The 26,210-nt window shown below is 51.8% G+C and overlaps 1 protein-coding gene across 4 annotated transcripts in view; it reads right to left on the bottom strand.

Annotated features, from left to right (window-relative positions):
* Positions 1–482: 482 nt before the first annotated feature.
* The window catches only part of EPHB2 (EPH receptor B2), a 241,178-nt gene continuing 215,450 nt past the window's right edge, over positions 483–26,210 (bottom strand). For all 4 annotated transcript variants that reach the window (XM_054009140.1, XM_054009139.1, XM_054009142.1 and 1 more), the window contains exons 13-16: positions 22,090–22,239; positions 16,143–16,336; positions 13,622–13,777; positions 483–10,228 (exon numbers count right to left, since the gene is read on the bottom strand). In XM_054009140.1, the coding sequence (XP_053865115.1) occupies positions 10,120–10,228; positions 13,622–13,777; positions 16,143–16,336; positions 22,090–22,239 (609 nt within the window). In that variant the 3' untranslated portion in view covers positions 483–10,119. The remainder of the gene's footprint in view (positions 10,229–13,621; positions 13,778–16,142; positions 16,337–22,089; positions 22,240–26,210) is intronic.

The following is a 26,210-nucleotide window of genomic DNA, read 5'->3' as shown; positions in this document are numbered from 1 at the left end:
TTTATAAATGTTTCAGTCATCCCAGCAGGAAGCAGAACCACCTCGTGACTTAAATGATCAGTCACATACCAGGAATAATGAACACCGAGCTGTCAGCTCACCAGTTTACAAACAATCCATCGACTCAAACTCTCAAAAGGGTTTGTGGCCCATTCCAGAGTAACAAACAAATTTGTGAAAATCAAAGTCTGTTTGTGGAAAAGTTGCAGAGAAAATAATAGAATTTGTCAAATTAACAGCTTACGTCGTTACTTTAAATTTAGCAGAGGGCATGGTGCTGCTAATTTTAATCTAATCTATCTATCTATCTGTCTATCAGTCAATCATATTTCCCAGGCAGGTCGTGTGCAGTCCTTCCGTCTGTGTCCCTCTAACGGACCTTTTGTGTTTCTCTAGTGCAGCGTTTCCACTGCAGCAATATTGCTGAGGAGGGAAAAGATGGAAGAGGCAGCAAGGAAGGAAAACCACAAGCAAATGCTTCAAACGTTACAATTCACATTTATTTTGAAAAAATGTTTTGTTAAAAATACTCCTACAAAGGCATTGGAGCAGCAGGTTTCTGTTTCGTTTATAAATACATCCGATTTATTTTATTTTATCTGAGTAACATCCACAGATGTTTGACGGCGCCAGGGGAAGCCCTGGTCGGAATGGAAGACACACACCCCTGCGTTACAAGGACCTGCACGCTATCTCCCCATTCACGTTTAAAAAAATACAAATACTGTCATGAAAAGCATTACATTGTCCACAGGGCCACAGCCAATGTACAGGGCAAGACAGAGCAGGTAATCAGGATTGGGACCCTCCTTGGGCCCACCAGATAACCAGGTCAATCCATGAGGCAAATGTTGGGTGACTAATGAGAGATGGAACACTGATTAGTTACTTGTCTTGGGCAGTCAAAGGGTCCCTTTCCCTCCCAATGCGGGCTTCACACACCGAGCCATGAGGGTCTGTGATGAAACAAAGACTATTAACCACCTTGTGAGCCAACAGATGAACTAGGAACACAGCAAAACGGGACTTTCAGCCACAAACACCTTATTCCGGACTAATGTCAGCACCTCTTCGTAAGCCTTTCAAACATATCCCGGGTTAGAGCTACTCAGCACCTCTTTGAAAGGGAAAGTCTCCAGCATAGTATGGACCATACTGAAGTATCTCCTGAAGGTAGATGCTAACAGGCAAACAGAGGCATTGCCATTACACTCAGCCATCCTTTCCACTACTGAGTGGCTCTTCGCCTCCCTACGGTGTTATCTAGATGTGCATTGAAGGATTTCTTTATATGAGGGCCGGTCGTTTCCCCTCTGCATTGCTGACCCTGGCTCTGGGTGCAGAAGTCCAGCAGCAGATCCTGCTGGAGTGATATTGGTTGCAATAGCTGCCTTTCTGGTAAATGGAGAGCAACGTTTGCTCTCTGCGGTTTCTCAGACGCGCACTGAGACATGAGACTGGGTCTAGTGCTGTAGAAAAGGACGTTGAGTCGCCCAACCCAGCCTCATCTACGTTACACCGAGGTCTTGAGGTTCATAATTATTGCTCACCTTCACTGCGCTCCTCACCTGTACCCCAGAGAACAATGTCGCCCTCTGGAGCCCACAATACTGGCTGGGGACCATTCAAGACAAGTCTGACGGCCTCACCCTGAGAGGCGCATTGAAACCCAGCTCTCATCGGCGTCAGCAGGAATTGTGGCTGCGCAAAGTAAGGTGCTCATGTCTAGAAGACGGTTGCTACAAAGCAAGTCAAGGCTCTTAGTACAATATTCTGCCTTTCTAAAGCATCTAATGGAGGATGGCGAAGAACATTATTAATTAACTACGCTCAATGCACTCTTGAGGCACAGGGAGGAGAAATGACTTGCACGAGGTCACAGAGCCGAGACAAGACCCAGGGTACCTAACACCTATCCTAGGTTTAACTACTAAATCACTCTCACTCCACTCTACTCTCCTGGGCTCAGGGAACTGATTGCATCACTTCCAGAACATACACTCAGATTGTGCTTCTTAGCTCGACCTGCAAGCTACCCTTTCCACTGACCAATCCCACAGTAAAGAGCCTGACCCCAGGGTTGGAATTGCAGATCTCCTTCACGCTGGGACTAACCAAGTCCTGCTGCACGTTTGCTCCCCACACACTGCTCCTGACTGAGTGGTGGGGAAGCAAGGGGGCTTAACTGTGCTGTGGTCACGCAGGAGGAGCCCATGTTACAGAGCTGGGAGTGCTCAAGAATTCACCCCCCGAGAACACGGGTCACTGTTTGCAAGTTGGCTGGGATAGCTCTGGCTGGGGAGGGCCCACAGGTGCATAATATTTAAAATAATAATAAGCTGCATCAGCCCTGCTATCCCGACACCCCTTTGGGCTTCCTTGCAGACCCGTCCTCCAGGGCAACTTGCTCCCAGAGAGAATGGGCAGCGCAGGGAGCTGGAGCATGGACGCTACTATGGTTCAGGGGTAAAGCAACCTGGCTTCACTCTTCCATCTGCTTTCCTAGCTGTGTGCATCAACACCGGTGTGCTCTGTGGTAGCTCTAGAAAGGGAGGAGAGGCCACAAAGAGAAATGGACCAAGGCAGAGAGAAGTTTGGAGCTGGTTCCAGAGCTGCAGTGAGCTCAGTGCCAGAGGATCAGCCCCAGAGAAGCCAGACTCATGTTTAGCCTCAGACACTGGCCTGGCCAGAAAACCGCTCCGCTTTGCAAGACATTTTGAGGGTTCGAATGTTGGTTTCAGTCCAATTCTGACTGTAGATAAGCCCCTTCTAAAATGGCAGTTGGGGACTTGATTGGGCTGTGGAACAGCTGTTTTCAACCCCCAGTTCTGCCTGATTCTCCCGGCTGCTAGATGAGGGGCACTGGCTGCCCTGGGGTAGGTCTCTCACTCGCTTTCAGTTCCAGCTACACCCTGGGGCCGAGAAACCTTCCCAACAACATTTCAATACGTTTCCTTGGAGCATTCGATTATTCAATGGAAAAAAGTTTAATTGAATGTTGTTTGTCCGGCTTTACCCAGCCTAGGAGAGCACAGCAACCCCTTGCATAGTTCTACTGGACACGTCAGAATGGCTGGGGGTGGAGGGTGCCACTCTGAATTGCTCGCCCCTTCCCTGACCGGGAGCCCCCCCCCCCCACACCCAGACTGGCCTTCATCCCTTAGAAATTCTTTCCTTAAAAACATAAAATAAAAACCCCTTTCCTACCAGACCCACTTTATGCCTGCTTGGGGGCCCCGGGCTACCTGCTCCCTGGGCTGGTGCCCCACCCTCCCTGCCCAAATCCCTTGGGCACTATGGTCCCAGATGGAGCTCACCTGTCCCAGTTGCTGGTGTAGCATTGCCAGTCCCAAGTGGTCAAAGTTCATGAGATGGGCCCTAGGCAATCCTGAGATTAGAATAAATGCTCAGTGCTGGGTCTGTCTCTGCCTGCTAGCAGGGCGCCTTTGAGGTCCCCTTTCACAGCTTTTTGGGGTCTCTCTCCATGGCTTTAGGGTGACCTGTCACAATGCTTCTCCACAGATAAGAGCTAGGAATTGCACCTTTGTTTTTGGTTTTGTTGTTAGGAAAGCCCAGATTCTCTCATAATCCCAGCACTCCAGAAGCTGGGGCTTTAAAAAAAAACCCAGATATTGTGAGACTCGCAATGAACTCATGAGCTGGCAACAGAGTTTAAAGCTCGAGGTTTGTTCCCACCCACGGCTCCCAGCGCCATGCCCAGCAGGACCTCAAAGGGCTTTGCAGCATGACTGAAGGAGGGCTCCTCACCCAGCTCTGTAGCACCTCAGGCGCTGGGCTGGCTGGAGTGATGACAGAGCCAGATGGGGACGGGGAGTTCAGACTCTGCCCAGCAGCAGGACCAGTCAAAGCTAAAAGGAAATGCAGGAAAGTGCCTGGGGATGTAACGCCACCAGCCTTCACCCTGGAGGAGTAGGAGGTATGCAGCACCAATTCCCTGCGCTATCGCACAGCACCTTGCAGGGTGCTGCAGATGGGATCTGGGAGAAGTGACCCCCACGAGGAGTCCCCTAACTCCTCCTTCCCAATCCCACTGGCTCCTCCCCCACGACACGAAGGAATGATTTGTTCCCAGGTAACCAGGAACTTTGTTCCGAGCAGTTGGCAAACCCAGGTCCGGATTGCTCTGGGGGCAGGGGTAGAGCAGAGCTCACAGGTCCACCCCAGCACTCACCACCACCCAGCATCCAGGCCTGGAGCCTTCAAATCTCCCCGGCTGGCAGGGTGAGCCTGAGGCACACTGAGTCCATCATGTCCTGCAGGACAGCGCAGCATTGCCTGCATGAACCAGCCAGACGGGGGCGCTGCCTGCAGCTGGTTCACTACGTGGAGCTCGCGGGACGTTGTTTGTGGGCTCTCTAATGCTCCCCCGCATAGGGTCTCTGCACAAGCACACCCAGAGCTATTCCAAAGGAAAATATTTGTGTGCAGCAATCAGAGACACAATGATAATACAACCCCCCCTCCTCACCCCTCTGGGCTCGGCCCCTGGCTCAGACCAGCCCCAGGGAGGCCACACACAGACTGACCGTGCCACCTCTTGCTTCACTCAGGAATCCCGCCAAGGCCTCGCTTTGCATTTCCATGCCCTGAGCTGCAGGTTACAACAGGACAGAGGCAAACATGGGCTCATGCCACCAACCCACGCCAGGGGCTGCGCTTTGACAGTCTCTCAGGCACTGGTGATACTGTGTGATGGGTGAAGGACGGGCTTTGCCTCCTCGACCATCTTTCATCCCTCCACCATCTTTCATCCCTCCACTCCCCAGAGACGATCTAGGAAATATTCCAAATCGCTTGTCACCCTGCCCTGGAGGTTTCCTGTAGTTCTCTCCCCGCATTATTTGTTACTAAGGACAACAGTGTGAGAGAGAATCTTGCATCATCATCATTCACCCCACTCCCCTAAGTCAGCAGCAACTTTCGCGCCGCAGCACCTGCTGGTTGCTGGGGAGATGATTATGAAGGTAACCTCCACAGCAGACGTGATCCATTGTTGCTGGCAGAGCAGCCCAGACCCAAGAGATGGACTGCAATATGGGTGGATGCGTTCCTGCCACATTTAGGACCAAACATCGATAAAACAGCCCCTTCCCTTCAGCTGTAAACATGCCTCACCTTTGGAACAACCCTGTACTGGTGATTTCCTCCCTCTTCCCCGGCTCTGTTTTACACTCTAGATGGGTCCGGCCTCGCGGGTGACTCCTGCCATCTCAGCTAGACTGTGATCTTCTACAATAGTTTCCCATGCAATGACTGTGTAAGTGACAAGGTGATCACTGCTTTCCTCTTTGCCTTGCACTGGTGATTACGTTACACGCTCTACTGCAAATGGTTCTCCTCTTGCTTATGCTGGTGTGAATCTGAGCTAGTCCAGTGAAGCCACCAGGACTACCCTAGTGTACAAGTGTAAGGGAGAACGGGAACAAGCCCTTTGACTTGTGCACTACGACAATTAGCTGCTACCACTGTGGAAGCAGAGAAAGAACTGACAGGAAGGGGATGCAATGCATGACAGTTCTCTCTCTGCTTCCACACCACTATACAATGAATGAATGCTGTTGTGAGCAACAGGCACCCAGCTCCTGGGGGTGCCCCATGCAGGCTGCACTAGTACTGGAAGTTACTGGTCACTACTTGTGGGGGAGTGCTCAGAATACATAAAGAACCTAATTGAGCAGCTCCCCAGCTGGCGTAAGTTGGCACAGCTCCCTTTGATTTCAATGGTGTTTGGGCTATTGACAGCAATTGAGACCCAAAGTTTCTTATCTTTGAGACATGAGACAAAAAGATGAATCCCTGAATGGCGAACCCCAACGGCCCCTATATCTCCATCCTCCACTGCGGCAGAGAGGAAGCCAGTGTTCATGGCAGAGCTATAATGAAAGTGCTTCCGAGTTTATTTTTCTTTTACTCCAAAGTAGCTCTTGGCCATTAATTCGACTTACGGGGCTGGAGGTGAAAGCTATGAGTTACTTGTTAAATATGACACCCTTGGGATTCTGGTACGCTGCCACCGGCACCCTCCATCCTACTCTTTCTGGTCCTTGCTGCTCAGTCGTGGCATCTACACCACAGGTGGGTCATTGCTTGACTTTTTTATTGCTATTTTCAACATAACTTTGGAATTCCAACTTAAGTTCTCCTGCCAGACACCATCATTACTGATGCAAGGTGGGCTGTAGCAGCCGGAAGATGGACTGTAAAAAGCTGGAGGAAGAGAACCCTAGATCTGGAAGCTGGGCTGGACGGCTGGAGGGGAACAGCCAAAATTCCAACAAGCTGACTGACAAACTCAGATAGATGAAATTGCTAAACGACAAACACACACACACACACACACAGACCCCCACATTGTCACAGTGTCCACATTACTTTTTCACTTGTGACCTGCTCTCTGTATGAAGCTGATTTTTGCCACTAGAAGCATGTTTCATAAGAGTATGTTTTACACCCATGAAATGCAATTGTTTTGAAATCACCCCAGTGGCTCTCTGCTTTCCTAGGAGCAGACCCTAACTCCAGAAGCATTACCAGGCAAAGGGAGGGTGAGGAACATTGGACAGTGGCTCCTCACGTCCTCAGGAAGAGCTGGAGAGCTGCAGAGAGAAGTGGTGCATTATTAGTTCTTTCCATTTCTGTCTCATTCTCCGCTAGTCCCAGGTAAGCTGTCACAGTGACGCCTGGTGTTAACAGACTAGAAAACATGCTCTTCTTGGATTGACGACGTGTGATTTTTGGTCTGGGGAAGATATGAAGATGCACCTTTGGCTGCCACAGCCCATGCCAACTACAGCATCCACTGCTCTGTACAATCCCTTCTTTCACAGTGGGTGGGGTCAGGCAGTTAGATGCGTAGAACGCCAGTTGGCTGGCGAAGAGCAGGTTTAGTGCATCAAGATAGAACATTGCCCAGTGGACACGATCATAAGTTCTTCCCAGAGCCCTGTCCGAAGGTCACTGACTCTGAGGGCTGCAGCTTGGCCACCACTCCTACTGAGTTCATGGAAGCATGTAATGGGTGGCACAGAACAGTCAAGCATTGTCTGGGAAAGACCATGCAAGCACATCATGTGATCATTCCAGATGGTTGCCCCACTGGAATTTGCTGGTGGGTTTTCTACAGAGGCAGCTCTCCTCGCACTCAAAAGCTTTCCTTGCGCACAAAGCATCTGGTTGGCTATGGCTATACGACGCAGTACAGCCCTGTGCGCCCGTCCCCCGGGGCTGGCACTGAGCAGCCTCGTCCGATACCCTTGGGCAACGCTGAGGAGCTCTCCCGTGTTAAAATGTAGCACTTGCAGTGGAAGAGAGAGATGCAGCATGAAAGCATTTCTCTCTGCTGCTCTGCTCACCCATCTATTATAGACTGTGTAGGGAGGCCTCCATTTTCCCAGTACGCCCCCGGCAAACACTAGGAACGCTCCAGCTGACACCACTGTCTCTTGGGTGCCAATCCTGTACAGCTAGACCACACCGTTATCAGGTACGGTGCTTGTCAAACACAGGGCCAGTTTACACACACCGCAGTGGAATACACACATAAAGACTGACTTGACTGTGCATCAGAACGCAGTGCGGACAGCTGACACCCCCGGACCCCCAGGAGCCTACAGAACGCCTGGCGTTTCTCACCCCAATCATCAGAGACTGGGCCAAATTCTGCTCCCAGTGAAATCTGGAGCAGTGCCATTCATTTCAGAGTGCTTGCTCTGAATGGACACTGAGGCCACTGAGAACTATGGACCCCAGGCCACAGCACAGCCCAGTTACAGAGGTCCCCAGAATTCCAGTGACTGTTTGGCCATCAGGCCATGTAAAAACCAGGCCCAGTATCTAGACACATTTCAGACAAACGGACCCTTGAGAGGCAGACTTGGCATTTCAGGCTCCCGCTGCGGTAGCTGTGCACCGAACACACCAGAGAGAACAGAGCTAAGCAGAGGGGTGCCCCAAAGCTCACCGCGACCTGTCTCTCAGCCATGTTTTGTCTCCCGGTCAAATCTTAAGGGGAAAACGTTAAGTATTTTGTACAGGGCTTGACATATTTTATAAAGACTCCGGTATAAGCCTGCGTGGCCCAGGAGGGTACGCCGCACATAGGGTTCTATCCACAGCACATGCTTTGCCCTTTTGGCGTTAGCCACTGGAAAATAACCAAGAGCAGCTCCCTGCGAACACGTCTTCAAGGCCCTGTGCCACTGCCAAGCAAAGGTGTTCCTGTTCGAATGACGTAGCCCGAGGAACGCCGAGTGACACCGCACATGCCCAGAAGGACACATGGTGATGAAAGCTACAAGAGCAAATCCAAGCGTTTGCTCTTTTGCACTGCCCTCCGATTTGTCCAGTGGTATGTCCAAGTACCGGGGATTGTTCTGTAACTAAAGCCTTTACGTCAGTTCTTTATAACCCCCCTGACTGCCTGGTCGGCTGGTTTGGCCTGGGGAGGGACCTGCCTGCTGTGGTGCCCTTGGCCAGCCAGCGTTTGCTGTTTTGGCCTCCCCTAGATGTGGCAGCTGAGAACGAAACCTTTGGCACATCAAGCACCTCCTGAGGCAGGGGGTGAGCATCTGAGTGCATGGCGTTAGGTATCACAGTGAATGATTTACACCCTGGCCTGGGACAGCGTCCCTACTCTGAGAAACCTTACGCAGGATACTGGCTGCTGCCCGTAGTGCATCCCCCCTCCCTCTCTCTGCTGCATGCACCACATCTTCTTTTGTCACAGCTGGTAGGACTGGTTCTCACCTCTCCTGCGTCTCCAAAGGGCTCTGATCATGACCTGTGGAATGACCCCTCTTTCCCCATCCACAAAACCCTCCGTAACCCTGCCCCGCCCTGCAGCAGCAGCCCCAGCTGGGCAGGTGGTTATTTCAGCCGGACACACGGCAGTTATAAACAGCTGTGAGGCAATGGAAATTACAAAATAACAAACGAGCAAAGAGGAGGAAACGTGAATATAAAAACTCTTGCCCTTGGCGTATTGTCTAGTCGGTAAGCTGCAATTCTCCTTCCACAGGGAGAAGGTTCAAGTTCTTGAGAGATCCGAAGCCTGGAAATGTCAGTTCCTTTTCATAAAAAAACCCAACCAACCAACCAAAAAACAAAATCCATCCCCCAAGCCACAAATTGTTGTAAACAAACAAAGTCAAAGGACAAATCTCCAAACAACGACAACAGAAAAATAAATGGACACGTCAGCATTTGTAATCAAAAACTACTACATACTGTACTTGGGAAGTCTTCTGAGAAAAGGTCATTGGCAACTAGTGAGGCGATCACTAAAAGTCTTGTGCATATGATATGTATGAGACAATGATGCCATTGGAGGGCTGGATGGGCAGACCCCTGGAAAACGCGTCACTCACTAAACCGTTCCATGGCAAGAGAAAATAAGAGCTCTAAAAAGGATTGGTTTCCCCATCCCCCACTCCCAATGGGTTCAAGGTTCCTTCTCATCTGCAGGAAAAAAGACTCTTCTCGTCTCAGTTTGTTTATTTTACAAAAATCTTCAGCTTTGCAAAAGTTTGCCACTTTACAGATGCGCTTGGTCCACTACACGGCAAGAACTTCTCAGCTCTCTCTCCCCCTGTGATTCGCCAGCTGGGGGCTTTCGGGGACGACTGCTGGCTGCAGGATGTCCCCAGAGTCACCATCCCAAGGGAGAAAAGGAGGAGCGCTTCCCGTGGCTTCACTTGGCTTTCATCTCCTTGACAAAGTCTCTTTGCTCCAGAGGTGTCTGAGGCCTGCTGAAGCAGCCTTGTGCAAGAAGGAAATGAAAGGATCTGCTCTTTTATCTCCCTTTGGAGACTCCTGTGGATCTCAGAGCCCTTTTCGAAAATGCTTTATTATTCTTATTTTTAAAAAATATTTCATAGTTTTCCCAAAATATTTGTCTTCCTTGTTCCCTTTTTTCCATTGCTTAAATTCTAGAAGCTCTTGGCAACTTTTTGTTGTCAGGATGTTGCTTCCTGTTGCCACGATCCTTAGAGCAGCTGCCTGTCTCTGGTGAATGCAGAACACTCAAGAACTGGAGCTCGGACGTACAGGGGCAAAGGGGAGAAGGGCCTTGAGGAAGAGGAGTGTGAGGACGTGTGAACATCAAACCTCCACAGATTGGATCTGATTCATCTGTGCTCGCATCACCTGGATACTGTTCAGAATTTTCTTCTGATGGCCTGCTAAAGTGACCCCGACTCGCAGAATGTCCCTTTGGAATAAAAACAAACACACAAGAAAGGCCAGTAAGGAACCCTGTTCAGACACAGAACAAACCCATACGCTGAACACGCATCTGCAGCGCTTTCTTGAGGAAGCTGGGAGTCTTAGGGTTGCTTCTATTAAACTATTCACAGCTTAGACTGGATTTGGTCTCTCCCTCAGGGCCCCAGGTCTTTGTCTGTTTCTAAGTCTCTCCCTAGCCTACTTCTCCTAGCCTCTGCACTTCCTTTTAGATAGCTGCACTATGCCCAGGATGGTCTATGCCACACAATATATTCAGAACTGACGACTAACAGCTCATTCCCATGTTCAGAACTCTGCAAATCATTGAACCGCAACAAAGGACGTGAATTTGTTGGTGATGAAAGGTGGAGGACTGACAGCCCTGGAGGATAGGTCCAGCAATGGCTATTAGCCAAGATGGCTGGGGATGTAACCCCATGCTCTGGGTGTCCCTATGCCTCTGTTTGCCAGAAGCTGGGAGTGGACGACAGGGGATGGATCACTTGATAATTGCCCTGTTCTGTTCATTCCCTCTGGGGCATCTGGCACTGGCCACTGTCGGAAGACAAGACACTGGGCTAGATGGACCACTGGTCTGAGCCAGCCTGGCCATTCTTATGTCCTCTCTCTCATCACATTTCTGTCCTTCAGTTTTCACATCCATAACATGGGGATCATGACACCGACCTTTCTTTGCACGGCACTTTGAGGTCTCTGTATGGAAAGCATTACATTATTATTCATTGTTATTATCGTCCGGGTATCCTTAGGGGTCCCATTGCCATACTGTGCATGAATCCGACGGAAGCTGCCCGTGCTTCCCCTATTACTGTACCTCAGCTCCATCCCAAGCTGGTTTTTTGCTCGTTCGCTTCTCTAAGGAGAGTGCCAACAAGGATGGCCAATAAGTGGCAGCGGTGGAGATCTTGTGTGTGGGCACCCAGGACCTTCCCACTAGGACTGGGGCCGGCAACTCATTTCACACAACCACCTGGGGTCACTGCCAAGCTGCTGCATCCCGAGTCGGGCAAGGAGGCTCCTGTCCCCCGGCTAATCCTGTCTATTTCTCCTGGCCAGGATTTCCACAGCCTGAACCATTGGCTATTAGCGGACTGGTTTTATCAGAAAAAGTCGTGCTTGTGAATTCGATGCCCTAGGCCCTACACAAGTCCCAGTGACGCAGGGGGCTGGCACTACGAAGGACATATTACTGTAGGCGGGGAATTCACCGCTGTCAATCAGACGCTCTCCATTTGACTGTTGTCACACCACCGCCTGGACAAGTAGGGGCCCAACACGAGTGACAAGCGACTGCAGGACAATTCCTCCAGCACAGGAGCCATGGAGGTCTGCTTGCATTGGCCCTTTTCTACCTCCAGTCACAAGCCAAGGGTGAGGGGGGCAGGAGAGTCATGTGCCAATAGCAGAGAACGGAGCAGGCTGCCCCACGTTAAAGCAACTCTGTGCCTTCTGAGACAGCCCTATGTGTGAGACCCCAAGGCCCCAGCAGCCCTGGTATTCCACCAGACTCTCAGACAGCATCCTCTGTGCTAACCTCCAGAAGGAAATCTGGCTTCCGGGTGGTGGGCTCCTCAAGGACCTTCCCTCCCTTCCTGCACAGACAGATACTGATGCTCAGACTCCCAGCCCCTTTTATTGCACCACAAGACCCAAAACTGGCATCTCTAAAACCCTCAGCTCCCAGCCCCGCCCCCCAGTCTTTGCTCTCCTGCTGGAATCTGTGGGGTGGGTAGACTTGCTCAGGGAACTGTCCGCTCCCACCTCTGCTTTCTAGCTGACGTGTTGATGAGCAATCTCATTTCCTGCCGTGTTCATAGGGAGAGAAAGGGTGTCCCTCTCACAGCGCATTTTGATATTTCAACCTGTGGTTTCATTCTGATTACACACCAAACTCCAACATTTTGAAATTCTCCCCCAAAGGGAATGGAGCCACTCTTGCCGCATGGGCTGCTCTAGAGCCCTGGACCCTGGGGCCCCGGCTAGGATGCAGTGGGTGTGCCAGGCTTTCCTGGAATCTGGAAGCTGCTGAGGACCCAGGAGGCGAACCTGGGGGGGAACTCAGCAGGTTTCAAAACCTGCCTGGGCAAAGTCAGAACTTTGGCAAAACTGAACCATCCCCATGAAACGTTTCAAATTCACTGCATCAGCGACCGGCTCTGTATATACGGTCACCTGCAGCTTCCCTGCCCAGAGACGTGGAGAAGGCTGAGTTTGGGTCTGTTTTTATTGGACACGCTGCAAACACCAGTCACCTGTTTGGCAGAGCTTTGGGGTCATAGTGCTGACATTGTGTTCCCTGGCTTGTGGACCAGAGCTCCTCCCCTCCCCAGAGCCTCCCTCTCGCCCTCCTTCTGCTGCTCCGATTGTCCTAGGGCACCTTTACTGTCGTTTCTAAGCTCCGCCTGGAGGCTTCATAAGCCATCTCTAGCAGCCCGTGGAGCTGCTGTGGAGACACGGACACATTCGGAACGGTCCTATGGCTATTTCCAGGCAAAGAACAAAACAAAAAAACCCCAAACAGAAAAGGTCAGTTTGGCTGGTTTCGACTGAGCTCACCTGCAGGCTGGCCTGCCCCAGACCCATAAGAAAACAAAGCATTCCCGTGCTTCCAGACAGCTTTCCCGCATGGGTCATTCATTCCACTGTCTCCGGCAGGGCCTCCAAAGTTCGATGCACCTAGCCACAAATCTTTTAATAGACGCATCGAGGCCCTAAGGGATTCCAGCAGCCCGCAACCCACTGGAGCTGGCATTTCAGCAGCCTGCTCGTCCCTGGAGAGCCTGCTACATTTTTGTGACTGTTGGATGGAGGTGAGGAGCATACCCTTGTTTCAAATGCGTGCAGGGTTATTTGGAACGAACGGGAGACCATCCTGGCTCTCAGAGACCTTTTTCAGGCAGCGACTTGTATGCAATATGCAAGTGCTTGTCAGCAATGGAGCCACTGGGGTCACAGCATCCCAAAGTGCCCTCCAGTGGCAGGGGAACTGCCTGGTGCCCGCCTGTAATCTTTACTGTTCCCCCTTGACATTGTTGGGCTAGTTACGGGGCTTGGAGAACCTCATGCAGAACTGCATCTTCATAGGAGGGAGAAAACCAATCGGATAGCATGGAGATGAATGGTGTAGAAATATCTAGTAGACAGATACTCAGCCCATGGATTAAAGAGGAAAAGCGGGACTGGAAAAGATTAGAAATGAACGGGGGGATTCTTTTCTTTTTCTGGCACAAAATTATTCATATTACCTAACGATAAGATTAATATAAAGCTCAGAAACCTTAAATCTGATAATGGCCAATTGTTGCAAGATCCCTGAGGTCTTTGCTTCGGTTTTGTGACTACTGCTCTTGGCACTTACTCCATGGTCATCTGTGACACCACGTCAAAGGTGGCAAAGCCAGTACTGGCAAAGCTCTCCTTGTACTGGCCCATCTTGATGGCATCCAGCCATTCATCCACTGTGTTGAAACTGGTGTAATCGGGGATTGTGCGGTCCAGTAAAGGGAGGTTAATCCTGAAAAAGAGAGACAGAAAATGAGCAGAAGTTAGTGGCAGCCTGTGAGGGGCTTTCTTTACCCTTGGCTGGCTGTGGAAGATGGGGCAAACCCTGGAATGCACCTGCAGCAAGTCCATTCACCGTCTGTCCCCGTGTAGATAACTTTACCCAGGTGTGGACCAACAGTACAGAGTGAGTTTGCGGGGCTGGATAAAATGTTACCCTTCCCTCCCACTTAGCAGCTCAAATCTAGATTGATCATAGGGAACAAATATTTAGCAATGGCCTCTTTAATCTAGCAGAGAAAGATATAACATGATGGAACATAATGGCTGGAAGTTGAAGCTAGAACAATTCAGACTGGACATAAGGTGTAACAGTGAGAGTAATTAACCCCCACTGGAACAATTTACCAAGGGTTATGGTGAATTCTTCATCACTGACCCTTTTAAAATCAAAACTGGATTTCTGTCTACACAATGTGCTCTAGGAATTATTTTGGCAATGACCTATGATCTGTGTTATACAGAGGGTCAGAGAAGATGACAGAACAAGGAGCAATGGTCTCAAGTTGCAGTGGGGGAGGTCTAGGTTGGATATTAGGAAAAACTTTTTCACTAGGAGGGTGGTGAAGCACTGGAATGCGTTACCTAGGGAGGTGGTGGATTCTCCTGCCTTAGAGGTTTTTAAGGCCTGGCTTGACAAAGCCCTGGCTGGGATGATTTAGTTGGGGATTGGTCCTGCTTTGAGCAGGAGGTTGGACTAGATGACCTCCTGAGGTCCCTTCCAACCCTGATATTCTATGATTCTATGATCACAGGGGTCTCTTCGGGCCTTGAAATCAATGACTCTATTAATCTAAGCATATGATGGGGATCTGGGTGCTAGCCCCAGTTCTACCACTGATTTACTATGTGGTCGTGGGTATATTGCTTCCCTTCTCTTTCTCAATTTTCCTATCTGTGAAATGGGGACAATAGTACTGAACTCCTGGGGGGGGGGGGGGGGGGGCGGTGTCGAGAGGCATGTCTGCACAGGGCTCTGGGGAGCTCAGCTCAGAGGAGCAGTAGACATGAATACAATTGTTATACCCCTAAAGGGGATCCCTAGTTTTAGTTGTAACAAAGCAGACCTGTGGGGACAACAATTCATAATGACAAGTCAGTAACATCTGCAAAGTCACTCACATCCTACCGCCTACCCACACTTCCGTCTCCTGTCTACACAGTATCCTGTGGCTCCAGCACCCTCTTTCTAGCTCTTCGCAGATGTATTTGTCAGAGCAGCACTTGACTGGATACTGGTGCCAGCCCGTAATGCTATCTGTGGGGCTGCGGCTGCGTTTAAGCGAGCTCCCCCCAGGCCAATCACTAATGAGGACTGATGTTGCAGAGCTGCAGATGTCCTCAGCTCATTAAGGCCTTACTCCCTTTGTTTTGCTCTGAGAAGGGGCCAAGTGCCTGTGAAGTCCGTATTGTTACTGGCAAACAGATCCGCCTGGGAAGTGCCAAAGTCTATTTGCTCCTTCAGGGAGCCTGGTGAGGTTAAGTGGCTAGGTGGCCCTGAGCAGGGCTAGCCAAGCACTTCCTCCCAGGGACGGGAGCTGGGGGCTCTTGGGGCACAGGGAAGAAGGAAAAAACGAAAGTGAGGGAGCTGCAGAAGTCCCACATGGCAGCTGGAACGCTCCAGCTCCTCGACTGAACCAGCTCAGGTTTCCTCCTGGTTCTTGCCCAGCTCAGACCTCCGTGCCAACCTCCCTCTCCTCCCCAAACAAGACATCCAGCCCCAATACCAGCTGCTCCCTCATGACACAAAATCGGAGTCGGGAAAGTTCTGTTATTTCCGTAAAAGAAATGAACCCTCCCTTTTCCTTTTCAGCTTTTTGCAAACCCACCCCGTTATCAAGGGCCTTTTGTCTTACACCTGGGCTGGGACAGGTTGAAAAGGCAGCACGCTGTCACAAACGGTATCTGGATTCCTGACACTGCACGTGTCTCCTCCCCAGGATATCTTCTACACATGCTCACCAGGAACTCGAGCTGTGTAATGGATCCATTGCTTGGCAAAGGCCAGTGTCTGGACTAGAACCTGGGTCCTTGGTTTTCTAAGAGAGCTTAAAAATGCTGCCCAGTGAGCTGAAGCCTGTGGAAACCTCTTTCTATTCTCCCAGTTTTCTTTAACGCATGGCTCAGGACATGTTACAGAGGAGGACGCATCCGCTCCAATCACCGGAAGGCACCGCTACCTGTAGCTAATGGAAATGGCCAGGCATACTTTCAGCTGAATGCCTGAGATTTCAGAGTCTGGTGTGGACACACGGTACCTGCCACTGATGGAGTTCCCTTTGAACGAGAAGCTCCAGGGTGACAGAAGAAATACCTACCCGGAGGAGAGGGGTGCCATGGCTTTCAGGCTATTGGGGTTCCGGATCATTTTGTCCAACGTGTTGACAATCTGCCCGAATTTGGGCCTGTGGTTCCGGTCCTTCTGCCAGCAGTCGAGCATTAGCTGGTGCAAGGCGTTGGGGCAGTCCATGGGAGGGGGCAGCCGATAATCCTGCTCTATCGCATTTATCACCTGCAAGACAAGCCGCAGAGACAAGGTCAGTGCAGTCGGAGTAGCTAGGAGAAGTGGGACAGCGCAAATATCACGTGCCAAAGAAGTGCCCGTTGAATTGGCATTGTTCATCATCTCGGCTTCAGGGAGTGACAGGCATGGACAGCCTTCGCCCACAGGGGCCCTGTCCCTCTGTCGCACTGAATCGCCTGTGACGTACCTCTGCTGGCACATGCAGGCCACTTATTTTCATGGCAATGACACCCAGGGTGGGACGGAAACACCTGGTTTGCTCCCTGGCCCCATCCATGGAACGGAGCCTGAGGCGCAGACCTGGGCTACTAATGGGGCAGCTCTGGCACATGGCCCCTCCCCCCCGGCTGTGTTTTCTGCTCCCTCCAGCCGAACGGTCCCCAGCCTGGGCTGTACTGACCACTGCCTCCCACTCAGCTGTGTGCACTTAGGGTATGTCCGCACTGCAGCCAGACGCCCCTGGCTGGCCCGTGCCTGTCGACTCCGGGGCTGCAGGGCTGGCTTGCGGGGCTCAGGCTGCGGGGCTCTTTAATTGCAGTGCAGACTTCCAGGGTCCTGTGAGATGGGAGGGTCCTAGAGCAAGGGCAGCAGCCTGAGCCTGGTGGAGTACACTGCAATGAAACAGCCCTGCAGCCCACGTCCACTGGCATGGGCAGTGTAGACACACCAACGTGGGGAACTGAATGGGGAGGGGGAGGAAGCAGTGGGTCACCAGGCCAGAAAACCTGTCACAAAAGCCTGCAAGAACACGGCTGGCATATAGGCTCGTGCTTAGGAGCTGCTGCTCGTTGCCTCTTTGGCTTCTCCATGCGCCCATGGAAGATGCTGGGCCTCTCCATGCATATACTGTACCTACATGCGTCCCCAGGCCCAGCCGGCCTTCCCCCAGGGACATCCTGCCCCTTTCCTCTGCTACCACTGGCAGTGTCTGGCACCTGCAGCTGCCGCCCTGGCCAAGGTGACGCGGGTGCGCGGGAGGAAGAAGGCTGCTCTAAGACGGTATGGTCTGCTCAGAGGGCAGCCTGTTCCTCTCACAGCCTTGCAGTGAGGAAGGCTTCTGGGAAGCTCTCCTCTCCTCCCCCCGGGCGTCCCCTGGGCTGTGCTCTGGGGCACGGCACGGGCTGGTCACCGACACAACAGGAAGAGGCGACAAAGCAGTGGGCACTACGGAGCAGGCTGCTCTGGCTCCGGACAAGAGCCCCTGGTGCTGACCAGAGACTGCAGTCAGCTACTGCACTTGCCGAGCAATGAGAGGGAAGGAACAGCTCACCCCAGAGAAGGTGACAATGGGAAGGTCACACACCTAACGCTAAGGATTGTTTAGCTGCATGAGAACAGCAACTCACCATATGCAATGCAGCACAATACAATGCAACTCATTCCCTGCTGTGGAGAGAGACCCCGAATGAGAACAACAGGGATACAGCAAGTCAGGATTCAGGCAGAGCCGTGTGGGGAGCCCAGAACTGGAGTAGCAGTGGAAGGGTGGGAGATCAGGTCCAAGGTACAGGGTCAAATACGTGTGTGCACGCACTGACCTGCAAGGTGAGGCTTGGAAGAGCCGGGGGCTGCCAGTCATAACTGAGGGGCATTGGCAGAGCTGGGGGTGTGTAAGGGGAATCCAGAGCTGGAGTAGCAGGCAGGCTACTGGTCAGGATGGAGGGGTGGACAGAGCTGCACATCTCTGTGTTGAGCCAAGGACTGGAATAGCAGGGAGCTGCCAGTCAGCACTGAGGGGCATTGGCAGAGCCCCGGGCTGGGTGCAGGGTGGGGCTGAGGTGCCCGGACAGGGCTGCATGCAGGGAGAGCTCAGCGCTCACTCCAATGCTGCTGGGAGCCTCCTTCCTTCCTCCCTGTGTCTGGACCCACAAGCCCCTCGCCCACCAATCCAGGAAGCAGCACTGGCCAGTGGGAGGAGGTGCCCGCTCAGCCTGTCCGGGTCTAACCTGAGGAATCGCTACTGGGCTTTGTGCGGCTCTCGGCTCCTGGTCAGGAGCTGGAGAAAACCCTCTCCTGAGAGATGTGACCTGTCCCCTCTCCCCACGGCTGGCGGATCCAGCCGAGACAGCAAGGAGGGAAGGGGGCACACAGGGGGAGTGGGGCTGGGGACAGTCATCACACCGGCAGCAGGCATTGACCCAGCAAATCCCCAGTAAAGCACCGGCCCAGCTGCCAGCCCTGAGCTCTCTGCCTCAGCTCCTCTTCCTGCTCCTCCTGGACTCAGGAGGCTAATCTGCAGCGAGCAGACAGCGCGTCTTCAGCTCACGTGAAGGACCTGGAGCAATTTGGGGCAACGTCTAAGGTTCTGACGTTCGTTTCTATCTGCACTGGAATGAAAGCCAGGTCTTTTGACTGGAGCTGCGGAGTCTCGCTTTGGGAAGATTTTTTGGGTCCAGGGCTCTGCGGTCACTTCTGACCAGACGGACACTAACTAGGGCGCTGGCCTGGGATGTGGCAGACCCAGCTCCAAAGGCCTACTCACCCTGGTTCAGAGCAGAGCTTCTGTCACGGATTATGCCGAGTCGGGCTGAGCAGGGACTCAAGCCTGGGTCTCCCACGTCCAAGGCCAGTGCCCTAACCACAAGGCTACAGCCTGGTCAGAAGTGAGCCACCTCTGACTGCCCGAAGCTGGGACTAGACGACAGGGGTTGGCTCACTCAACAATTGCCCTGTTCGGTTCATTCCCTCTGAAGCACCTGGCATTGGCCACTGTCAGAGACCAGATACTGGGTTAGATGGACCACTTGCCTGACCCAGCCTGGCCGTTCTTAAGTTCTTACAGAGCTCTGGACTGGTGAAAGCTGACATGCCTCTGAACAATGTTTTGGCTTTGCCAGAAATATTCCAACCAGCTCTGTGCCCATCGCTCAGCAGGTGAGAGGCGGGGGAGGGAGCTGGGGTCTCCCCTGGGAAGGAGGGCTGTGGCCTCCAGACATAACCGAGTTCTTGTGAGCACCTACACTGAGGAGGAGGTTCCTACGCACCCTCCAGGCTGGTTGTGGCCCAGGGAGAGGGAAATGCTGGGCACAGAAGGATGCGTTGGATCGGTGCAGTGGGACGCTGGTTACACCAGTGTTAACTAGGAAGCCATTTGCAGTGCACAACAAATACCACTTTACCAAGCCCGACTTATGAACAATGCTACGTATCCTTAAGTGCCACTTGTTGGTGCTCTTTCTATTAGCTAATTACACGTTCCCATTCTACAGATAACCCTCCTTCCTAGAGCACTCCTGGGACACCGCAAAGGGGTAGAGTTTGAACTCTTCTGTCCAGAAGAGAGGACCTGGGGGAGTGGCTGCATTTCCATGATGAGGAGAGGTAAATCACAGCTATGTGCTTGCACTGCAGAGCGCAGGGGAATCTCCAGGTCCCAGAGTAAGTGACACACTCATTGGGGCCTGCATCTTGCACTAATACCCGTTTGCCCCCCAAGGATGGAAGCAGCCGACTGCACACATCAATCTTCCATCACCAGCCAGAACCACGCCCAGCTCGTGGAGAACGCAGGATATAGGAACGGCTCTGCGAATGGGTTCTAGCAGGGAAAGGACGGGTCTGGGGCTCTCACAGAAGGCCGGCCGAGTCCTGATGCTCGCGGTGAGGGAACGTCCCAGGATAGAAGGCCTTTACAGTGGAGAATATTTCCATTCTCCGGTGCTCTGTGCAGGGGACCTCCTGATCTTCAGCGTCATTGCCTGGCAGTGACTGTCCCCAGCTACGGATCCTTCACAAGGCAGAGCTTTATTGCTAAGCCCATACTAGTTCCATGGAGCTGATGGGTCTCAATAGAGGGTTAGACTTTGCTGCACCTCCCAAGAGGGAAGAAGGGGCAAGGCGGCTGTGATGGGGTTTAAGGTAAAAGGAGTGGTGGAGTAGTATGGGCCAAGAAGACCTGGCCCTCAGCAGCTGCCCGGCATGGGGGAGGAGAGTCTGCCTGCAGCTACTGAGGCAGAGCTATCTACAGGGGAAGGATAAGGTTGCCAACTTTCTAATTGCACAAAATCAAATGCCCTCGCCCCTCCTCCTGCCCCTCCCCCTGTCCCTCCCTGTCCCTCCCCCTGCCCCACCCCGTCTCAGAGGCCACGCGCCCACTCCCTCTATCGCATATTCTCCCTCATCCTCACTCTCTTTCACCGGGCTGGGGAAGGGGGGTGGTATGCGGGAGGGGGTGTGGGCTTTGGGGTGGGGCTAGGGGTGAAGGGTGCAGGGTGCGGGCTCTGTGAGAGACTTTGGGTGTGGGAGGGGGCTCAGGGCTGGGATTGGGGGTTGGGGTGTGGGCTCTGAGGTGGGGCCAGGGATGAGGGGTTTGGGGTGCAGGAGAGGGTGCAGGGTGCGGGCTCCATGAAAGAATTTGGGTGTGGGAGGGGGCTCAGGGCTGGGATTGGGGTGCAGGAGGGGATGCGGGCTCCAGGAGGAAGTTTGGGTGCAGGAGGGGCATCAGGGCTGGGGCAGGGGGTTAGGGTTTCGGAGGAGGTGAGGGGTGCAGGTTCTGGGAGGGAGTTAGGGTGCGGGAGGGGGTTCTGACCTGGGGCAAGGGTTCAGGGTGTGGGCTCCAGCCAGGTGGTGCTCACCTCAGGTGGTTCCTGGTCAGTAGTGCAGCAGGGCTAGGACTGGCTCCACGCCCGCCCTGGCTCCGCGTGGCTCCTGGAAGCAGCCACCATGTCCAGCTCCTAGGCACAGGGCAGCCAGGGGCTCTGCGTGGTGCCCGCACCCACAAGCACCGCCCCCGCAGCTCTCATTGGCCGCAGTTCCCAGCCAATGGGAGCTCAGGGCAGGGGCAGCGCACAGAGCCTCCCTGGCCGCCCATGCACCTAGGAGTCGGACATGGCGGCTGCTTCGGGGTAGCTGCACAGAGCCAGGACAGGCAGTGAGCCTGCCTTAGCCCCGCTGAACCGCCGACCGGACTTTTAACCCCCCCGCCCCCGACTGAAGCCCCGAACTAATGAGATTGTGTAAGCAGAAGGCTGGGGCCACGCCCCACACTGAAGGGAAACAGGGAGGGTAGGAAGCAGCCCAGGGGACGCTGATCTGGCGTGGCAGCCACAAGGGACGGAGCCACCTCTCTCCCCGAGGGCCCTGGGCCAGCACCTGGTGGAGGGGGAGGGCCTGGGTTCCGCTTTCCTTCCCTCTTCCTCCGGCTGCCTGAGAGATCATGGAGGACACCATGGGGGCAATGAACTCTGACCTTGAGCCTGGGGGCCCAGCAGCCGAGAGGCTGTGGGCTGCAGCCTGACCACTAGGCCTGCTGGCGCCTGAGTGAAGCCTGCTATAGTATGTCACCGTGGCACCCCCCATATCCTGTGCTGCAGCAGGGACTAAAACCCTCCCCAGTGCCCTGGGGGCCACTTGGAGGATGGCAGCCTCCTTTGGACTGCCTATGGGAGATCCCCCCGCACCCAAAGTGCCCCCTCTCACCTCTGACATGCTCCCTACCCTACAGCTTGCAAGGGGCAGCAGTTTAGGCTGCTTTTGTCAGCCCTATGCTACTTCTGAGCTGGAGAAATCCTCTCTATGGCCCCTGCACCTAGCCCCAGAGACAAGTATGGGCCTGAGTGAAGGTCAGAGCCAGCCCCATTGTCTCTACCAGAGGATCTGGCCATGAAGATAACTCTCATGGCCAGAGAACCCCCACAGCACACTACAGGCTGAGTTCAGCCAGAACCATGCAGGGAGCCTTTGCCTTTTCCAGGCCCACAGCTGATTTCAATGTTTCCACCACATCTCTCTTGATAACTTACATCTTGATTGGTCATATCCCAGTAGGGCCGCTCCCCATAGGACATCACCTCCCACATGACTATGCCGTAGCTCCACACGTCGCTGGCTGAGGTGAATTTCCTATACTGAATTGCTTCAGGCGCCGTCCACCGGATCGGGATCTTCCCACCCTGCAGGAAAGGAACAGAGAGAAGGAGAGAGTAAGAGAGAAGGATGAGATCTGGAGTATTTGCAGACAATGAACCGGTGAAATGGAGCCGCTGGGCCAGATAACTAGAATTCTGAGCAATGAAATTAGTAATGTGCCAGAGTTCCTTGACCAGAATTTACCCCTCTCCACACTTACACAAATCAGTGCTTCTATGCAGGGTTAGACAAGGACTGGCCCTTTTGGAACCAGTGGACATGAATCAATGTATTCCTCCCTGTCGTGCAAGTAGGATGAAGCCCTGAGCCGCTCTGACTTGGCAGCTGCCTACAGACTGGGTTTATATGAAGTGCCCTCTTCCTACAAACTGCTGTGATCTCTGCTGTGAACTCCTGCAATACCTACGGCCTGTTGTGCCAATAGATTCATTTGAAGAAAAATTAGTATGTAAAAACATAGAAAATCCGGACTCTTCTCTCTTGAGTTTCTCCCCATCCTCTTGCTGTCAGCTAGTTATCCCAGTGGAAGGATAAACGCAGAGATTTCAAAGACGTCCTGTTTAATTGTTCAAGCTTTGTGGGATGCATGATACTCCTGGGGCTAGAGTTCCCATGCTGGAAGGTTTGTGGCTATCTTTTTATTATACAGGCTCATATAGGCCCCGGTTCTGCTGTTACCCTCATGTAAACAGAGTAAATGCATTGTAGTCACTATTGGTTTAAGCTGGTTGAAGTGAGACAGATCTGGCCCATGTGAAGAATGACCTATTCCCTCTTAGTAGGGGTCCTGTTAGGTGAAACAGTCTCGGACCACTACAGATGCTAGATACAGTAACTGTACAATTACCCTAAATGCCCACTGTGGTCTGATCAGACCCACTGAACTTCAGATAAAATGAGAAGCTTTCTAGGTTGGGCTTGAGCAGAGAAGGTGCCCCAAGAGGGATCAGATGCAAGACCCAGGCTGGGGTCGAGGAAGTTCCAGAGGCCTCGACAGAGAACTTCATCCTAGCGTCTTCCAGCCATACCAGCCATACAAGGCAAATACTATTGGCCAGCACTGCGTTCCTGTAAAACACAACACTCCTCTGCAGGGCAGGTGACATTCCCAGGCTTCAGGGCTGTTGTTACCAGCAGAGTCACCCTGGGCCCAATTCATGTCCATTTCAGCACTTCTCCAATCCAGCTGTTGCTTGTGCCAGGAGGTGATGGCACACAGGCGTGGGGTGTGCCGGTGCCATCTCTCTCCCTTCCAACAGGCGTGCTCCTCATGGTGCGCCAGCCACACAGAGCAGGAGAGCGTGGCAGTGAACTGGGGCACGAGCCACTGCCCCAAGTGAGAGCTTTTCCCTGGTCCCTCTGCTAGCATGGCAAACACTAACCCTTAAAGGGGGCACTCGAGTTTGGGCCTGGAATTCATGATCGGGTGCAAGTCCACTTAGCCCAGGTCTGATCCGGTGCCCTGTGCTCGCATCTCTCTAGAGAGGGAAACAGGCATTGCTTACACTACCACACCTGCAAGGAAAGAGTCCCAATCGCTGGCGGTCTTCTGAATGTCTCTGTAGACCCTTCGGCTGTCTCTCTCGCTGCATGAGAGGCATCACAGGGAGCAGTAACACTCCCCAAAATCTGGATGGATGGAACGCTTTCTGTTACAAAGGCAGATGGGGTTACAACCACGGCCACCCCCTCTAAAGGACTGTCGCTGGAGCGCTCCTTGAAGAAGAGAGTGAAAGAGGAGCTGTGACTCTAAGGGCAGGTCTTCACTACCCGCCGGATCGGCGGGTAGAGATCGATCTATCGGGGATCGATTTATCGTGTCTCGTCTAGACGAGGATAAATCGATCCCCGAACGTGCTCCCCGTCGACTCCGGAACTCCAGCTCGTGAGAGGCGGAAGCTGAGTCCACGGGGAAGTGGCAGCGGTCGACTCACCGCCGTCCTCACGGCCAGGTAAGTCAACCTAAGATATGCCGACTTCAGCTACGCTATTTGCGTAGCTGAAGTCAGCGTATCTTAGGTCGCCCCTCCCCCCCCCCAGTGTAGACCAGGGCTAAGACAGGATGGGCGCCTGAAGCCAGCGGGAAGGATCCATTCGTGATGGTGCTTATAGGTACAGTACTAACAATGCTGCTTCACGCGATACTGCCCCAACTATACATGGCTTCAGGGAACTCAGAAGCGTGCTGAAGGTCAGGAATGTCCAAATAGTCTTCTCAGAGATCTTTCCTGTCCTAGGAGCGAAGGAAGACAAACGGCAGAAGATTCTGGAAGTGAATGACTGGCTAGGTAAGTGGTGGAGGGCTTGGGTTTTTTGGCACATTTTTCTACCTTCTGTGGAAGAGGGGGCTGTATAGTTTGGACGGCCTCCACCTGAGTAGAAGGGGAACCAATCCTCAAGGGGACAGGCTGGCTTGAGTAGCCAGGAGGGTGTTAAACTAGTAACAAAAGGGGAGGAACAAATGCATATTCATTTAGCACAAAACCAAGAGGTTGAAAACAAAATCAATCAAGACACCAAAGCATAAATTTGATTTAATCGGCATTACTGAAAACTGGTGGGGTGGTTTACATAAGAGGAATGTTAAAATCAATGGTTATAACCTATTTATGAAGGCTCATAGGGGATGGGGAGTGGCATTCTATATAAACAATGGCATTACATCTGTTTCAGAGTGACTGACGACTTGGAAGCAATTATTTTGAATGCTTATGGATCAATGGTCTAACAGATAAAGCACAAGATGGGGGTTCTAATTGGTGTCTGCTACAGGCCACCAAAGCACAATAGAGAACAAGATGATTGCCTCCTTAACCACCTATCTATAACGTATAGGAAAAAAACCGGTAGTGTCACGGGGGACTTCAATCTGAGTGACGTCTGCTGGAGATTTCATTCTTCCAGTAGTAAAACATCCTTGGAATGTCTAAATATTATAGATGACAATTTCCTGTCCCAAAAAAGTGTTGCATCCACCATGAAGGCACCCTATATTAGACCTTATTTTAACAGATAAAGAGGAACTGATCACAGAACTAAACATTAGTGGTAGCTTAGGTGCAGTCGATCATGGATTGATTATATTTGTTATGTGCAAACAGAATAAAGTCCAAATTCCTATAGTTGAGCTTTAAAAGGGCCAATTTCACAAAGTTGAAAATACTTATGAGACAAATCAAGTTGGGAGAAAAACATTAAATAGAAAAATGTGAATGATAATTGGGTATTGTTTGAAAATATTTTACTAGATGCCAAGAAGCCAACAAATCTCTCTATCTTGAAAAAAGTTCACACTAGTTAAATAAACAGCCTGGCTTAGAGGGGAAGAGAAATCAGATATAAAAATCCCATATATAACAAATGGAAGGAAAGAAAGTTGATAGTAATGAATATAAATCAGAATTTAAGAATTGTAGAAAATTGATAAGGGAAGCAAAGGATAGAAGCACTCTATGGTCAACAAAGTTAAGGACAATAAGAAGTTTTTTAAGTATATTTGGAACAAAATGAATCCTGACAATGGTATAGGAAGATTACTAGATGGAAATGGTAGAATTGTCAATAATAATGCAGAAAAGGCAGAAGTGTTCAATAAATATTTCTGTTCAGAATCTGGAAAATATCCAGATGATATAGCTATAACATAGGAAGATAATGAAATACTTTCCATTCCAACAGTAACTAAGGAGGATATTAAACAGCACTACTAAAGCTAGACATTTAAAAATCAGCAGGTCTTGATACCTTACATTCAAAAGGAGCTTTCTGAACTGTAAATGTTGATTTTCAATGTACTGGGGAAATGGGGAAGTTCCAGAGGACTGGAAAAAGCTAATGTGGGGCCAATATTTAAAAGGAATTAACAGGATGAAAGACTCAAGGAGGTCAGTCTGGTTATCTTATCAAAGAGAAGATTAAGAGGTGATTTGATCACAGTTTATATTTAACTACACGGGGAACATAAATTTGATAATCACAGGCTTTTCACTCTAGC

Source organism: Malaclemys terrapin, chromosome 19, assembly GCF_027887155.1.
Source record: "Malaclemys terrapin pileata isolate rMalTer1 chromosome 19, rMalTer1.hap1, whole genome shotgun sequence".
In the NCBI taxonomy this organism is placed as follows: Eukaryota; Metazoa; Chordata; order Testudines; family Emydidae; genus Malaclemys; species Malaclemys terrapin.
Note: the sequence above shows the minus strand (reverse complement) of the source record. Positions and strands in the feature narration are given on the sequence as shown.